Source organism: Triturus cristatus, chromosome 4_1, assembly GCF_964204655.1.
Source record: "Triturus cristatus chromosome 4_1, aTriCri1.1, whole genome shotgun sequence".
Lineage (NCBI taxonomy): Eukaryota > Metazoa > Chordata > Amphibia > Caudata > Salamandridae > Triturus > Triturus cristatus.
This window is the reverse complement of record NC_140585.1, coordinates 1,116,397,984-1,116,416,201: the sequence shown is the minus strand read 5'-3', so window position 1 is coordinate 1,116,416,201 and position 18,218 is coordinate 1,116,397,984. Positions and strand designations below refer to the sequence as shown.

At 41.8% G+C, this 18,218-nt stretch overlaps 1 protein-coding gene across 1 annotated transcript in view; it reads right to left on the bottom strand.

The window, feature by feature from the left end:
- Positions 1-6,729: 6,729 nt before the first annotated feature.
- LOC146856110 (uncharacterized) overlaps positions 6,730-18,218 on the bottom strand; it is a 57,741-nt gene continuing 46,252 nt past the window's right edge. The window contains exons 3-4 of the mRNA XM_085650702.1: positions 11,001-11,147; positions 6,730-7,212 (exon numbers count right to left, since the gene is read on the bottom strand). Of these exons, the coding sequence (XP_085506828.1) occupies positions 7,013-7,212; positions 11,001-11,147 (347 nt within the window). The 3' untranslated portion in view covers positions 6,730-7,012. The remainder of the gene's footprint in view (positions 7,213-11,000; positions 11,148-18,218) is intronic.

The following is an 18,218-nucleotide window of genomic DNA, read 5'->3' as shown; positions in this document are numbered from 1 at the left end:
GTGCTAGTGAGAGAATCCGAAGTTTGTTGCAGGATCAGCACATTATTTATTTTCTTCACCCTCGATCCCCGATTAATGCCGCAATAGTTTAACTTAGATCTTAAAGTCTACGCCCCGTCAATAACATGCTGAGTTACTTCATGGGTCTGGGAATGCACCCTGCATTCAGACAACTCATTCCTCATTCTCGCCCTTCATTGTCACGCTCACCCTGCACTCACAGTGATCACAATGCACTCACACTGATCACCATGCACTTGCACCATTCACCCGCTCACCCTGCACTCACAGTGATCACAATGCACTCACACTGATCACCATGCACTTGCACCATTCACCCGCTCACCCTGCACTCGCAGCGATCTCAATGCACTCACACTGATCACCATGCACTTGCACCATTCACCCGCTCACCTTGCACTCACAGCGATCACAATGCACTCACACTGATCACCATGCACTTGCACCATTCACCCGCTCACCCTGCACTCACAGTGATCACTCTGCTCTCAAAATGCACTTGTCCTGCTCACACTATACCTCAAACTGCAGTCACACGAGTACACTACTCATCCTGCACTCATGTGACACTTCACTCACCTGTCCCCCTCACTACTCAATATGCAACTCACTCAAACAAGCCCATCAGTAATCATACATTCATTCATCCCATTCTGAACTTGCATCCGCACCCAAAATGAGAGAGGACAGCAAGGGAGTGAGAGAATTTGATTGAAGAGGTCAGGGATGAGGAGAAATTTGAATTGCCGAAGAGAAGTGTGGACACGCAAGAAGTGAGTGTGATCCAAAGGTGAGGGCTTCTGTTAGAACAAAGGGGAGATGTGAAAGAGGAATGGGGGGACTGGAGAGGTGTAAGATACAAATAGACAAAAATTTGAATGAAGAGACGAGGTGAATGAGAAGTGCTGAGGGGCACGGGAGGTGACAGGGCCAGAGAGGCCATGAGATAAATGTGAGAGACTGTTAGAGATGAGGGCAGTGAAAGGACAGAATGGCAAGAGGTGATTAAAGGTGAAGTGAGAGGTTGAATGGGGAGAGTTCAGAAGTTGTAAAAAGGGGTGAAAGAAAATGACCTGCAAAGTGAGAGAGGGATCCGGGGTTAGGAGAGGAGAGAGGGATGGAAGGGAGGGGGTGAGAGGAAAGCTGCATGGGTGAAAGGCTTAACTCTACACAAAACCGCCAGGGTTTTAAGGGACCCCTGCTTCTTCCGATCAGGGCCAGGTGAGCTTCTAATGTGGCAGCACGTATTGCTGCAGAGTGGAAGGCCCTTCACAAAGGTTGACTTGAAATCTTTCTGATGATAATTGCTGTATTTTGGTTATAAATGGGTACTGATTGGGTGAAATCTTTCCTCAGCGTTACTGTGTGTAACAAATATCAAAATAATGAAGCAATGCTATCCCAAAATACGCGGCATCACATAACCTTATTTACATTTTCATCCCACGCAATTTAGTCAACAGGTTTAGACATTTTTGTCAAGAGGGGGTCCTTACGCCTCAAAATGTTGACAGGGGGGTCTCGGCATCCAAAAGTTTGAAGACCTCTGCCTTAGAGGGAGAGTTGCTCCTGATCGACAGTTCCAGCAATAGATGTGTGTTTAGTGTATTGGGATATGCATTCTTCATTTTGTGCCAACACTTGATGTACACACCTCTCCTTGCGAGCAAGTGTTTCTGAAGTCTTAACTGCAATCGTATCTGAGCTGGGGAGGTGTATATGGGAATGCCAAAGCTCATTCTGTCGGATCTGACCATGATCCCATCCAAAGTTGATGCGTCCCTTCCGTGTAATGGCTAACTCCCATAGGTTATTGTCTTGATCAATTTTGCATGTATTACCTGGAGCAGTGGTGATGGAGTGGGGATGGCCACTTTCTTCCTTAGGTCCCTTAGGGCCAGTACTAGGGCATTCCCCTTCCATTTTAAAACCTCTCCCTTCAGTTTAAATGAGCCATTTTTGTCTATGATAATACCTACATATTTTTATCCCTAAACTGACTCCAGGCGTTGGCAGGCGATGTTCCAGATTGATGCTTTTCTTTTTATGCTGTTCACTGCCATTGTTTTTGTTTTTTCCAAGTTGATCTTTAGGCCATGTTCTGTTGCATATGCTTGGGTGACATCAAGAAGGTGCTGCAAGCTGATCGAGGTGTGGCTTATTAGCAGCTGGTCATCTGCGTAGAGAACTAACACACCCAGCTTCAGGGCATGGGAATAGCAATAACCTAGTTTTGTTGTTAGGTCAACTAATAAGAGATTGAACAGGGTAGGGGTGAGGACACAGCCCTGCTTCAGGCCCTTGTGATTGGGATACATCTTGAAAGATGATCCCCGTCCCTAACTTAACTTGCACTCATGTGTCTGTGTGTAACAGAATCAGTAGCTTCAGGAGGGCAGGTGGGGCATTCCGATTAGCTAGTTTCATCCATAATATACCACGATCAATATGGTGAAAAGTGGCACAAAAATCAATGAAGCAAAGGTGCAGTGGTAGCTTTGTGTTTTTGGACCCATGATATTAGACATAGTTCCCATATGTTTGCAGAAACCGGTTTGGTTTGGTTTAGCAGGATGATTGGATTAGCCTAGATCCACTATCTTAATTTCTTTAGAATGGTGCAAGCAAAGTATTTGGCCTCGGTGCCACAAGCCCATAGTTTTTTGTGCTGCTTTTATTCCCTTGTTTGTGGATCGTGAGGTTATGGATCCTCAGTATGAGAGCAGAATTACAACATCTGCTGATATCTGCTGGAAAATCGGCTCCAGTTTTTCTGACCAGTAGCTGGCATCCTGTTTGAATAGCGCAGGTGGAATCCCATTTGGGTCCAGGGGCCCCCTCCCGTCGTCCTATAGCTATCTGTCTCTTTATTTGCTGACTATTTGGTATAAAGGAGTCCGTGATAGGACCTTGAAGTGAGCGCTAGACATGGGCCATATTTCCAATTTCCTCCCTCACAGGGCACACTGGTTTTGGCAGGCAGGCGATGGGGCTGCATGCTCCAGGGTAGGTGATGTTGGTGTCCTGCGTGATGTCCCTTCACCCGGCAGGGAGACTAGCAGGCCTTAGCCCCAAGTGCTAGTCAAGGGCAGAATTCTTGTTGAGCTTCCCCTTCTCATACAGCTTGTCTGGGTGTTTGGCAGATGAAACATTTTGGGGACTCAACCTCCCCTTCTTATAATCCTTTTGCAGACACCAAATGTGATTTATGGTCTGAGTCTTTGAAGTTTTATGTTGCGGTTCTGCTTCTTTTGAAATGGACTCCTCTCTTTCTTCTTTCCTCATGTAAGATGCCTGACACAGCAGGTATGACTCCGAAGCAAATTGTCCCACGACCCCACTCATAGGATTGACCAGAGTTCACCTGGATATTAGCCACAGTGATATGTGCATCAAAAGGTTAATCCCAGACATCCAGACTAATCTTTATGGTTCTCTTATCAGCCCCATCTCTCTTTCTGAAATGTGTCTGGGTCTCTTCCTTGTGATCTATCACTGAATCAAAGACCAGTCTTTTGAAGTGTGTGTGTGTCCCATCCAGCTCACAGGAATGCAGCAATACACAAATCTATCCGGCTTGGTATGTCAGTGGTCCATTTACAGCTCTAGAGCCAGATTGATCTGAGCAACAGCGGCACCTGGTTTCGCTTCCTATCATAAAATTGAAGAGGCGTCTAGTCTGTTGCAACTCTTTGAACTAAATAGCTTTAAGCAGGAGTCGTGCTTTACCCATATAGTAGACTGAATGCCGCTTTGACATATCTGGAAACTTGACTTTTATTGTACAGGACACCACTCGTGAGTGTTCTAGAATACCCTACATTATAGGACATTGCTGTACACTGACAGTATCGTAGTGGCCATTTTCATTGAAGTATCGCTTACCTTAATATATCCTGTACCCCCTGGGTGTCATGTGATCTTGTGCTATCTGGAATGGTCCTGAGGAAGGTGGTCCAACTACCTATTATAATCCACCGAAACGCATGTTGACCTTCTTTGGTCAGATCCTGCTGAACATATTTACCTCACATGGTCGTGGAGACCCTGCAACTCTATGTCTCCCCTCAACCCAGATATATTTGCCTGTGTGAATGCTGTATGATTCTGGATGGTTTTTGTTTGAGTATGTATGAATTTTATTTGTATGTTCAATTGTCTACATTCGGGGGTTATAAGTGTAACAGTGCACTTTATATATTCTAGAGTTTTATGTAGTAGTTTTGTATATGTTGATCTTTATAAAAAAAAGTTTCAAAAAAAGTAGAAAAAATTATTCTATCACAAATGTGTATTTGGTTTATATAAAACATGAGACAAATTAATGGAATTTTTGATATATATGCTTTCAATGTTAAAAAGAAGCTAAATAAACAATCATGTTAAAATCAATTTCATTCTAACATCTATGTTGGCATGATTACATCACTATTTAGCCCATGTTGAATTTAATTTCATTTGATGAAAGAAATATAGGTCGCGAGGGAGCTCTGTATTGATTGTTTTGATTTTCCCCTCTTCTCCCTGAACCTAAAATTATGTTCCTTAGATGGGCTCCCCCTTTTTGCATGAGCCACAGTGATATGTGCATCAAAAGGTTAATACTAGGCCTCTAGACCACTCGTTATGACTCTCTTATCAGCCCCATCTCTCTTTCTGAAATGTGTCTGGGGCTCTTCCTTGTGATCTATCACTGAATCAAAGACCAGTCTTTTGAAGTGTGTGTGTGTCCCATCCAGCTCACAGGAATGCACAATACACAAATCTGTCTGAGGGGATTCCTCCCCTCCTGATGTGCTGACCAAACAGGCCTGGGTTTCCCAAAATGGAACCCAGGATCCTCCATGTAATGTACTTCTGCAGGCACAGTTACTCAGTGTACATTCACAGCACACTTTCAGTCCAGCACTGTTACCTCTATGCATTGTTCTCTTACCAGGGGCGAAGCTTCAGGGGCGGTTTTGGGGTGTTAAACCCCCTTACAAAATATATTCTGTCGTGAATAGTTCCATAGATGTACATTCAGTCGGATATGATGAAGTGTCTTTTGGATTTCACCTGGGATTTCTACATGCCCACACTGACAAAAACACACACACACTCTCTCTCGTCTCTGTTTTGAAGTCCTTAAAAATGTTCATTAGTTTAAAAATGTTCTATTTTAAGTGTCCCTAACACTTAAGAATATGCCCTCCTCTCTCTTCCTACTGCCACTTCCTTTAAAGCCCCGCTATATCATGCTTCTAATATAATCTGTTTTAACAAAATATGCCAGCAGATTATTGGGAAATCTGAAGCTCAAACCCCTCAATCTTATTGACCAAACTATGCCTCTGACTCTTACATGTACACATGCATCCAGTACACACATTCAGCATGTGCGCACTGTTCAGCACTGAAGCCTTTCTATCTTTGAAAACACACTGCCAGCACACACTCACCATGTGCACGCTATAGAAAACTTCACCCTTCATGTATTGTACTTCATGCAAGCACACACACACCCAGCCAGAGTCACTACTCCTGCGCTACGCAGCACTTCACATCTATCTGATGTAGGCCAAAGGTGAGTTAAGCACACGCCAGCGGACCTTTTAAAAAAGTGAATGAGCCTGTAGATCTCACTCCAATGACTCAGGGTAAAAAGGTCCTCTTCATTTGTACTGATCACTACACGGTATGCTGCCACCACCGTGCTGGTGCTGCTTAACTCCTGCTGCAGGCTGTAGCCTTCCACCACTATGAGGCCTGCACTTTGGGCGCCCCTCCTCCTCCAAGAAGACCGAGGTTTGTGAGGCAACCCTATGTCATGGCACATATGCATGATCAGTGTTTGTCTTTGACATCAAAACCAGCATTAGGGATCCAGACAACAGTACAGTTGGACGCTCAGTGCAGGGATACATGTCTGTGCCATGCAGAGGACTTTTCTGTCCCAGCAGATGATAAAAACATTAAAGTAAAAGCTTGCTGCAGTGAAAAAACAAAACAATTGCTTTCTGCATACAATGCATCTATGAGATAATAAATTTAATGTGTGATTATTTGGTGTTCTTTTGAGATGTAAAATTTCTCCTCATGCGTCGCAGTGCAAGCACTCCATAGGGCAGAGGTCTTCAAACGTTTTTACTCTGAGCCCCCCCTAAGCAAAATGTTTTGAGGTCGGGACCCCCTCCAAAACTTTATGGCAAGGAATGGGGGAGCGGGAGGGACATGGCTGCGTGCAGGCAGCGGGGCTTATGAGATGATTCCAGAAATACTTTTTCTATAGTTTATGAACTTCACCAAATATGAGACTTATAAAACAGCAAACGCATCAAACAAAAACAGATATCCCAAACAAACTGCTCCCCATAATTGGGGTGTTGTGAGCCCCTCACACTCTTTGACCCCAAAGCAACTATACTTGCTGCACTAATGATAACTGCAGTCCTGAGTAGCAGGCTATCTCCTTTGCCTCTTTTACCTCTTCCCCACCATGATAGATCATCACCTCTGTCCTAATACTTGAAAGGACAATAAGCTCTGATGCTCCTTTTTTAAAGGTAGACAGTCATAATTGTGATGCAGTGGGCCCCCCAAATCCCTAAGCCCCAGTCCTGCTGCGTCTGCTCCTTTATAGTTTAAAGAAAGTTTATTGGTATAAGTATAAGATAAAACAGTAATGCAATACAGTATATAATAACAATATAAAGTAAATATGCTGTATACATCAAAGAAAGTAGGGTGTAGGTGGGGGAGGGAAGGTAGAAAGATATATCCAATACTGGTATAACTGAAATATTCGTCAAAAATATAACACTGAAATCATAAATATCTCACTATTATAAACTTAGTTATATATTGAAGATAGAAACAGAATACAAATAATAACTGAATAACAGTAATTTAAGGAGGCTTGGAAACTTCTTCAATGGCAGGAGTATGTAGAGATAACAACTGAGCAGACATATTCAGAAAATTGGTAATGGGTAGCCATAGTAAATCACGCTTAACTGGCATGGGTAATCGGATGAACATAAGCCATATCTAATCTGTGATTATAACAAATACCATACCACCAGGCTTGAAAAGAAACATTTGAAGCATTTTTCCATGATTTAGTAATTTCTTGAAAAGCAACAGCTAGAAGTAAATCAATAATGGAGATATTAAAAGAGGTGGAAGAGGACCAGACTTCTGCAACACTACCTAGAAAAATATGAGAAAAAGAAAAAGGAATATGTGTATGAAATATTTTGTTAACTTGTTGCCATACTTTAATACAAAATTGATGAATAACTAGACATGTGAATAACATATGCTTAAGGTCTGCAACAGGGACTGGACAGGACCAACAGGCAGAGGAATGGAGAGGGTCAATTTGATGTAATTTGGCCGGAGTGATTAAAAGTCTATCATATATAAAAAATAATGTTTGTGTAGTATTTGCTGCCCTAGAAGATCTCCTTATTTTAGTCCAAATTTTATCCCACATTAGAATGGGAAAGGAAGTGTCCAATTACATTCTACTGTAGATTTATCACGAGTGTGACCAATTTCTCTTAATTTATTATAAATTTGAGAAGCTGAGGGAGCTAATTTTAAGAAGGAAAAATTAACAGAAGAAGGTTTATTATGTGTGGAAGAGGCCATAAGATTATCATAAGAACGTTGAGCAGCCTGAGTCAATAATACATATTTAGACTGATAAGAAGAAGGAAGGGAATAACGTATTTGCATTATAGAGAAGGGTATACAGGTATCACCTAGAAAGAGCTGGTTAGTCAATTTAAGACCAAGGCTGAACCAGTCTTTCCAAAAAAGGGTTCTATTTTTAATTTTAATGTGATTGTTATACCAAATCGGGGATTGCAAAAAACGGTTTCGGTCATCTAGTCCATCTAGTATAAGCGGATGAAGAATTTTACAAGTATGTTTAAGAATGGGGAGAGAAAATTTTTGGGGAGTATTAGATATGGTTAAAAATTCTTCAAATGAAAAGGGTGAATGAAATAAGATTCAATTTCTACCCATAAAGGTAAAGACATCGAAACAGTCATATTCAGTGATAACAATGAGGAGGAATTTTTAAGAAAGAAGGAAGTGTGATATGAAGCAAAATCAAGAAAATTGACTCCACCCAAATGTTTAGGTTGTTTAAGCTTGGAAAAAGACATCCTAGCTTTTTTGTTCTGCCATAAAAATTTTGATAAAATAATATAGATTTGTTTGTAACAAGATTTAGGAATATTGATTGGAAGATTAGACAAGAAAAATAAAATTATAGGAACCAACATCATTTTCACAGAATCTAGTCTATCCCACCAGGATAAAAATAAGGGATGCCATCGTGATGTGGAGTTAGTTAAAGTTGATTGGAGGTTCTTAAGATTGAGAGATACGGTATCTTTAATAGAGGGAGTAAACCATAAGCCTAAGTATTTGATCTTAGCAGGGCTCCACTGAAAAGAAGAAGATACAAAATCAGCATGGAAACAATGTTTATTTAACGGAAGGATTTCACATTTGTCAACATTGAGTTTGTACCCTGAAACTGAAGAAAAAGTAGAAACCTCTGAAAGAAAAGCCGGTAAAAAGATCTGAGGGTTAGATGTAAATAAAAGAATATCAACAGCATATGCCGAAACTTTTAGGTGTTTATCCCCATATAGAAAACCTGTAATATTTATGTTCATCCGAATTTTAGATAAGAAAGGTTCTAAAGTCAAAATAAATAAAAGAGGGGAAAGAGGACAACCTTGCCTGACACCTCTAAAAAGCGGGAATGAAGAGGAAACAAGGCCATTGGCTAGAATGAACGATCTAGGAAAAGAGTAAAGAAGTGAAATATAGGAAAGAAATTTAGGGCCAAAACCAAACCAAGTAAGTGTTGAAAAGATAAACTGCCAATTAACCCTGTCAAATGCTTTTTCAGCATCAAGCAACAGCTGCTAGTGAGGAACTATAAGAATGAGATTTACTAAGTACATTGAAAAAGAGACGGGTATTATCAGAGAAGTGGCGACCTTTAATGAATCCACATTGTTCTTTACCTATTAATTGTGGTAAAATATTGTCCAAACGAAGCGCAAGAATTTTCGCAAAGGTCTTATAATCCAAATTAATTAAAGAAATAGGTCTGTAGTTCTTGCATAATGTATGATCTTTATTTTCTTTAGGAAGGAGACAAATCAAAGCTGCTTGAAATGAACCTTCAGACTTCTGGGAAGTTATAAAAAATGAGAATAATTTATGTAGTTTGGGAAGGAGTAGATTGGAAAAATGAGTGCAAAATTCTATAGGAAAACCATCAGGTCCGGGAGCTTTTCCTTTTTTAAGTGAATGAATGGCTGTGAGAATGTCCTTAGTTTGTATATCACCTTCTAGAGCAGTGAAATCCACATCCAAGGAAGGAGGTGGAGGAATAGAGGCTAAATATTGATCGATGTCAGATGAAAGAGGTGGAGATTCAGGAGTATACAATGATCTATAAAATTTGGAGAATTCTAAGAGAATGTCTTCATCTCTATGGATTATAGTATTAGATGAAGATACAATAGACTCAATTTTGGTACGTTTCTTTTTGATTTTGAGATAATTAGCAAAAAGATTGCCAGATTTATTTTGTGCACTATAGAATTTAGCGCTGGATTTAAGTAAGTATAGATTTGCAGAATCAGTAGAAAGTTTATTAAAAGAAAACTTAGCATTAATAAGTTCTTTTAAGTCAGATTGGCTCTTTGTTAAGTAATAAAGGTGCTCCAGTTTTTTAATCTGGATATTAAGCAACTGTGATGAATGAGAAGCTGCAAATCGTTTTTGAGCAACAAAAGAAATAATAAAATCTCTAGAGGCAGCTTTAAAGGAGTCCCATACAAGTTGGGGAGATAACTGAGGGGATTCATTTTCTTCGAAAAACAAGGTTGCAAAATCATGAAAGTTTGCCGTGAATTTAGGATTCAATAAAAGAGAATTATTAAATCTCCAGCGTCTAGTACCTTTAGTGGGAGGAAGTAGGTCTAAGTTTAAGGAAACTGGGGCATGATCGGAAATTAGAATAGATCCTATATCTGAGTGGGAAATGTGTTGAATTAGAGCTTTAGAAATAAAAAGGTAGGATGACAAAGTCTCCAGGAGTCCACAAGAGACCTGTGAGAGATAGTGGAGGAGAATTGGGAATGCATAAAAGAAGGGAAGAATCTAGAGTTAGATCTCCTATCAATAAAGGGATCCACAATCATATTACAGTCCCCACCAAAAATCAAATAGTCATCAGTATACTGCATTAAAAAGGAAAGGATGTGGGGCCAGAAAAGTTTATCCTGATTAGTTGGAGCGTAAATATTAAAAATAGTGAGAGTGATCTTATTAATCAGTAAGGAAACCGCAACCCATCTACCTTCAGAATCATTATCTTGCCTTATGAGTTGAACATCCTAGCGTTTATGGCAGAGAATAGCAACGCCATTGAGTTTACCTGAACCTGGTGATGCGAAAACATGGCCTACCCAATTACGTCGGAGCTTAGTTATCTCAGTATCTGGTATATTACTTTCTTGCAGTAAAGCAATATCTCCTTTCAAATTTGCAATATGTGACAAAACTCGTTGACGCTTAATAGGAGAACCCAAACCCTTAACATTCCAAGATATAATATTTAACGACATCTAAATCTTATATAATGATAATCAAAACATTTCTTAAAAAAGACTGTCATATGTAAAAGCGAAAACATTGTACATCATTCAACCAAATAGGAGAAAAGAGCGTTATCTTAGAGAGATAATAGTGAGAAATACACAAGAATATGAAATAGAAGAGGAAATGAGGATGAGAAAAATGACAATATGAATAAGAAGAGTAAAAGAAAAACCAGAAGTTGAGATGAAACAGGTGAATAGGGAGAAAAAGAGGGAAGGAGTGAGTATAACAAAAAAATCAAAAAGACAAAACAAAATTAACAATTGATAAGCCAATACAGTAATAGAAAAGCATACCACAAAAGAACAATAATGATGGGGTAGGTGGAGCCACATGGGGAAGGCCGGACACCGGGTGAGAGGTCGCATGACGAGAAGCACACGGAGAAAATCCTCCAGGCGGAATGGAAGAAACAGAAAACAAGGGAACACAGAAACCGCATCCTGGTAAAAGGGAAAAAATAAGATATTAAATAATGAGGAAAATTATAAGAGCACCAAACAATGACAGATATATCTGAAATGAAAGAATTCCACAATCAAGGACACACAAGTAACAAACAGTAAGCATTTGACATTGAGATAATCATGCCATATTATGATTTAGAAGTATCTATAGAGACGCCTCTACAAGAATTCAAAAATTGTTGAAGCACAGCAGGATCTTCATAGTTGGTCGTTCTGTTATTGTAAGTCACTTTGAAAAGGCAAGGATGAAATAAGCCATAACGTGCATTCATGCTGCGAAGTGCTGGTCTCATATCCAAGAATTTCTTCCGACGATCAAGAGTTATTTTGGTATAGTCTTGAGCAAAAAAGAGACTTGAGCCATTCCAAGAAATTTTTCCTCGCTGTTTGGCAGCGTGTAGGACTTTAAGTAATTCAGTGTACTCTAAGAAGTACAAAATTACTCCTCTAGGTTTCGTTGAGGAAGAGGAAGAACGGGGGTTATGACCCAAACGGTGTGCACGCTGGATATTCAATGGCGGAGATTCTGGAAGTCCAAGAAGAGTTGGAAGAGAGGATTGGAAATAGGATATAGGGTTAGAACCTTCAAGTCCTTCGGCCAGGCCATAAATGCGTAGGTTGTTACGCCTGTTACGATTTTCCAAATTTTCAACCTGCTGTTTGAGTTGCTCTATTTCTTTGTGAATAAGAAGAACTTGAACAGTGAATTCTTGAACAGAGTCAACTCGTCTCTCCAAGACATCAACTCTTTGCTCAGTGTGAGACCAATTATCTTCCAAGCTCTGCAAGCGAGTGTTGGTTTCTTCCATGTATGGTTTGAATCTCCTCAAGAAGAAGTTTCAACGAAAGAGGCGAAGAAGAGTTAGTAGGAGATGGTGGATTCGTTTTTCCTCGTTTTCTAGGCATGGAAGAAGCTGTTGATGATATTTTGGACCCCTGTTTGGTGCCTAGCCGAGTTGTAGAAGAGGAGGAGCTTTTAATAGCAGCAGAATCATTGGGGGTGTCATCTGCGCTCTCTTGTAAAATGTTAAAAGGATTGAGATCCCATAAAGATGCACCATTGGACTGTAGAGCTTCCTTACGACTAGCCCGGGATGTTGCCATGGTCTATACTGAAAAAGGCGAACTGTAACAAAGTTCTGGAGAGTAAAATATACACAACGTCACTGGATGAAGTGCATATGAGGAGAAGAAACACTGGTAACAGCTCAGAAAACTCCCAAAAAATTGTTATTCAAAGTGAAGGTAAAGCTGGTTCAGAAAACCCAAATATTGTCGCCCAAAATGAGTTGGCAATAGTAGAGACCAACAGAATAGCATCCATGTCATGACAAACAGTCTTTATGATGCAGAGAAACATTTTCCAAGAACAAAGGCAGCAAGCATGAGGGGTGCCAGTGAAGAAAATTGTGCCAGTTGAGACAATTCAAATATGCAGCACAAAATACAAATAAAAGTGTAGAATAGAGGAAGCGCAATAAAATCACGTTTAGGCAGTCATTCCTCTGAAAGAAAACACTCTTGTAGGCTCAGGGGCGGGAAACGTGAGGAGCGCATCGAAAATTGAAAACAAAATGGCGGCCGCGATTAAATTGCAGCCGCCGTCGCTGAGGAAAAACAAAAAAGCATCCCCAAGCTCACCGCACATCTTTCCTTTATAGCATGGTGACTGGAGCAGCAGTTCCGCTGAAAAAAGGAGCGGTCTTCATGCTCCGAAAGTGAGCAGAAACAGCCCGGAGAGGGCCTGCTGCCTCACGTCGCTGCGGAGCTCCCGGGAACGGCGGCATCACCGAAGGCGCCTAAGCCACGCCCCCGCATCTGCTCCTTTATGATAACCAGCAGTGGCCACTTACACACTTGGCAGCAGTACCAGCTTCACTAATGAATGTCCTTTAAAAAAAAAAACACTTATATTGTCCCCTTCTTTGGGGTCTCTCTCTGAAGAAACGGTCTCTGGCCATTTGTAAACAGTGCTCCTCATTCTGGGCCTTCTCTTTCACAATATCTATGAATCTCGCTCCCTTCCTCTTTCTCCTAGACCATTACTGTGAGACCCCGAAGATCGAGAGGATTAGGGCTCTGCATCTGAATGCAACCCTGCTGGCCTTCTACCTGCCACCCCATGGACTCAGCTTTCACACAAAAACTGCCTCTGAATGGTCAATACTGACTTTGAGATGCCTCTGCCTGAAATCGAAGTGTGTGGTGGTAGTGCAGAAAGTTAAAAAGGAAACCAGCCTTCTTACCAGACATTAATTGATTGAGTCACTTAAAGCCAGGGCCACTGGAATTATGAGCTTCTGCAGCAGCGTTTTCCACATAATTATCAGTTTACTGCATTTGCTACATAATCTGCAGATTTCAACCAAAAAAACTTGATTCTAGCTCAAAGGGAATAAAAGTTACTTAAAGCGTGAAAAAGTGTTCCGGAGCAGTGGAAGGCCCTTTGCAAAGATTGAATGGCAATCTTGTAGTTGCTTACTGCTGTATTTGGGTGTTAAACTGGTACAAATTAGGTGAAATATTTCCCCTGACAGCGTTACCGTGAGTTAAAATGACAAAATAATGAAGCAATGCTAACCACAATATGTGGTGCATTGTGCCGCATAATTTACCTTTTCTTGCTGCATAATTTAGTCAAACCTGCCGCATAATGTCCTCTTCTGCTGAATAATTGCAGTGGATCTGCTTAAAGCTTTATGGTGGTAAAGATCGATTCTTTTTAAGATGTAATGTAAAGGAGTTATCAGCTGGGATCTGGAATAGTGGAGACACTTACAAAAATGTCTGCATTAGATACAGTTTGATTACTTATTACTAAAAAGTATATTTTGTTAGAACTTGTTTTTTCTCAATCACTGCATTATTTTGCAGCAACCTAGCTTAGAGTATGTAAATACTGTTTTAAAATAATGACTTACATATTCACAGTGCTTTCTGCCTCAGGCTGGGACCTCATAGCACTATAAACAGGGCCATTGGAATTATGCGGCAGGAGAAGGCCAAATTATGCAGCATGGTTGACTAAATTCTGCAGCAGGCAAAGGCAAATTATGCTGCATATTTTGAGATAGCATTACTGCACTATTTTGCTATTTTTACACTTGTTAACATTGTCCTGACCTTTATTTCCCCTCATAAGTACCACATTAACACCCACATATAGCAATAAGCAACAGAAAGGTGACCAGTCAACCTTTAGAAAGGGCCTTCCACTGTGAGGTAACATGTGTTGCTGCATTTTTTTATCTGCAAATTATGCAGCAGACGATGGATTATGTGGCAAATGCGGGAAAACCATAACTATGGGCTGTGAGTGCAGGGTAAGCGTGAAAGTGAAGGGTGAGAATGAGGAGTGAGTTGTCTGAATGCAGGGTGAATTCCCAGACACTTGAAGTTAATCAGCATGTTATTGAAGGGGCATAGGGTTTCAGATATAAGTTCAACTATTGCTATTATGGAATTAATCAGGGAATCGAGGGTGAAGGAAATAAATATTGTGCTGATCCTGCAACAAACTTCCAGTCACATTGCAAACGAATACATACTTTTTTTATTGAACGCCCTTAGTGTCAAAGCAAGGTCTTTGCAGGCTCTTTAAACATACATGGCTGGCATTTTTTCTATTGGCAACTCTTTTTCATATTCCTTTTCATGAAATGCATTTTCAAACTACAGCAGTAAATTTAAAATACAAATGTAAGGAATAGCCAGAGTCGGGGCCCAGGGGGTACTGGAAAAAGAAAAAAAACTATGCCTCGTAACCAGTTTTTAAAGGTATGTAAATGGTCTTTAAAGACCTGTGAAAAACTCGGCGTGCTGGAGTCTTAATAAGACTCCAGACACTTCCCAGCCCAGCCCCCAGCAGCACACCCACTGACCTCTGGCCCCACGGCACTCTGAGGGCTTTGGAGTAAATGAAGACAGCCTGGAAATGCAGCAAATAAACATGGCTGCACTTCCAGGCGTCTTCATTTACATGTGCTTGCAGAGGTCTTTGCGCCCCCGTGGGAACCCATCCACGCCCTCCCCCAAGGGGGCGCCCCCCACAGTTTGAAGACCTGTGCCATAGGGGGTAGATGATTAGCCAAACAGCCAATAGCCTCAGGTGAGATACAATTACTCCTCCGGGAGGAGCAGTGGAACCAAAGCCACTCTATGTATATTTTAAAGTATTGGTACCATTGTGTGTTGCAGACCGCTTTGCTGTCAAGCCAGACCTAATAAAGGAGGTGGTAGATGATCATGGTTGACAGCCATGGGAACAGTTTGGTAAAGAGAGAGGGCAGCCCAGACCATAAATGCAGCCCTCTCCCTAAATACCTTTAAAGCGAGAGAGAACTGCCAGGTTGAGTGACTGGGCCATGTTCGGGGTCGGACCAGAATCAGAAATAAATGATAATGCACACAGGAGAAACACAGCTCACAAAAGCAAGGAGTGTGGCAATATCCAAACCATTATTTAAGAATATGCATAAAAGAAAGATGGCGTCTGCAAGCGTCAGAACCTGCTGCAGGTATGAGCCAGTCATTGCATACAAACCAGACTGTGCAAGCACAATTAATGCCAAGATTAAAATTAAAAAACACAAAATATAAAGCGAAGATTCTTTTAGGCCAGTGTGGTTGGTGCGTGTCCCGTCAACGTTAACTGTGTAAGTTCAGGGCCCATATCTGGAGTGGGACGATTAGTTGTCAATTCCTGGCACAGCTGCCCTCTCTGGGGGGGTAAGGGGGGGCATGTTCTTATTGAAGCTGACCCCTCTCAGTTCACACAGTCTCTAACCTGAACAGGCCCCTCTTTCGGTATTCACACAACGTCTATAGAGTTCATCATGATATGTAAATAGTTGTGTCATTTTAATGCAACGACTTAAAAAACATTCTTTGACTAGGTTTTGGATTAGGGCAGAAATGTATTAAGGCACAGTGGGGTTAGGTTGTTTGGATGGGTTAGGTTACGAAGTAAGTCTATTGGCAATGGTGTGTTTCACTGCTCAGGGTTTTGTACGACCTTACAAGGACCTAGACGAGAAGAGGGAAACATTTGACCAATCAAAGGGTCTCACTCAGAATAGAATGTCATCAAACCGAGTATAGTTTAACAGACTCCCTGCCCTCAGCAGTCTGGCTCGGGCCCTCATACGCAGTTGCCCCAAATTCTCCATCTGGTTAGTAAATACAATTAGTGTCCGCATCCGAATTTACAAGTCATTTTAAGGATTCTGGGGGCACCTGGCAAGGCATATTTTTTTCGGGGTCCCTGTAAGGAACAAACTTGAATATTATTACCCATTTCCTGCTAATTCAAGCCTGCATGAGGCCAAAAAATACTAACTTATATGTTTAATTTGCCGGGGTGGGGCCTGTGCAATTTCATACTTTGCACATGCCTTAAAACGGCTCTGCTATAAGTCATAGAATAAATCTGTACTACCCACATATGTGTAAATCTTGGTGCCGCAATGTCATCTGTTCACCCGGCCCACTCGTAACGGAGGCCTCAGTGTCCTGTGTTCAAAGCAGATATAAGTAACACATCCCTTACTGCACGATGTTAGACGGGAGATTTAGAAGTGTCATTCCCTGAAAGTGCGTGCACGAGAACCTACTCATAAAAAGGTCGGACAGAACGCGCCATGTTAGAGCTAGGCGCTACATCATCTGTGAATGATAGTTTTCTAACATTCACCCTATAAGAGTGCATGGCACTGTACGGTCTCCCCACCCCGCTCTCCTCCCGATGTCCTTTATTGCTTCTCCCTCCCCTGCAGCACACTCGATGTCCTCCTCCCACTGTTTGTTTTCCTCCGGGAGCAAGCACAAATCCATGCAATCTTTTAGCCTTGCAAAAGATGTGCACAGCTTGTCTTTACAACTTCAAAACTATTCTATTTGCAAACATGCTCCACTTTTTAGCTTTCTAATTCACTATTAGAGGTCACTTTTATTTTAGTGCCCGGGCCTATTTTTTTGTCTCAGTCCGACTCTGCCAATGCACTTCACTGCAGTGTGCATTGTGCCAGAGATACTTTTCTTGCAGCATGCGTTTTTTTCTACTGTACTCAGGGCCGGCGCTAGGCATGGGCAGCGTTGGCAGCTGCCCAGGGCCTCGACTCAGCCCACCAGCATGGTGCCCCCGCACCAGTGCAACACATCATCAAACCACTTGTGCCCCTGCTGATCCCATTAAAGAAAGATGTCTGTTGGCAATTGGGCTTACAGGATGGGGCCCCCTGCCTAGGGGAGGGGAACACTTCATCTTGTGCCAGTTGCAAGGAGACACATGTTGTCTTGCAATTAGGCCTCCTGCCTGGCTGCCCATTGAGAGACACTGCGGGACACCCATTGGCAGCACTTTGCCGTCTGCACAATTTTAACTCTCAGCCCCCAGGCTATTCTCACACCTTCAGCCTGATATGAGCTGTGAAAGAGGTGCTTGTAGGTGGCTGAGAGGAGGAGCAGCGGCCCAGGAGGAGTTTGCACAAAGCAGCTTCCGGAGCCCTGAAGGTGTCACTTATGAAATTAGAGGGGCCTCGCACATCCCCCTTCGCCCGGGCCCCACAAGTCCTAGAACCGGCCCTGACTGCACTTCCCTGCCTGGTGTGTGAAGTGCTTCACTGCCGTTTTCTCTTTGCATTATAGACTTCACTACAGTGTGCGGTGCGTCTGATGTACTACCTGCTATAGAGAGCCCAGAACTTAGATACAGTGTGATTCTGTGTGATGTATATGTGATGCTATATGTGTTTCTGCTTGTGTGTGACTCTGTGGCATATGTATGTCTCTGTTTATATCTCTGCATGGAACTGCAGTTGTTTTTAAACATAGAGGGACTGCTCCCTCGTCCTTCCCTGATTAAAAAAAACTGCAGAACATGCCCCTTGGCTCCCTTACATAATCTGCAGTAATTACCACAGAGTGTGTAAGGGCGCCCAGAGGTATGCACTGCAGAGTGATATGCAGTGGTTTTCCTAAGTTTAAAAATCACTGCATACTTGGTAGAGGCACCAGGGCCGGACTGGGAACCAAAACCGGCCCTGACAA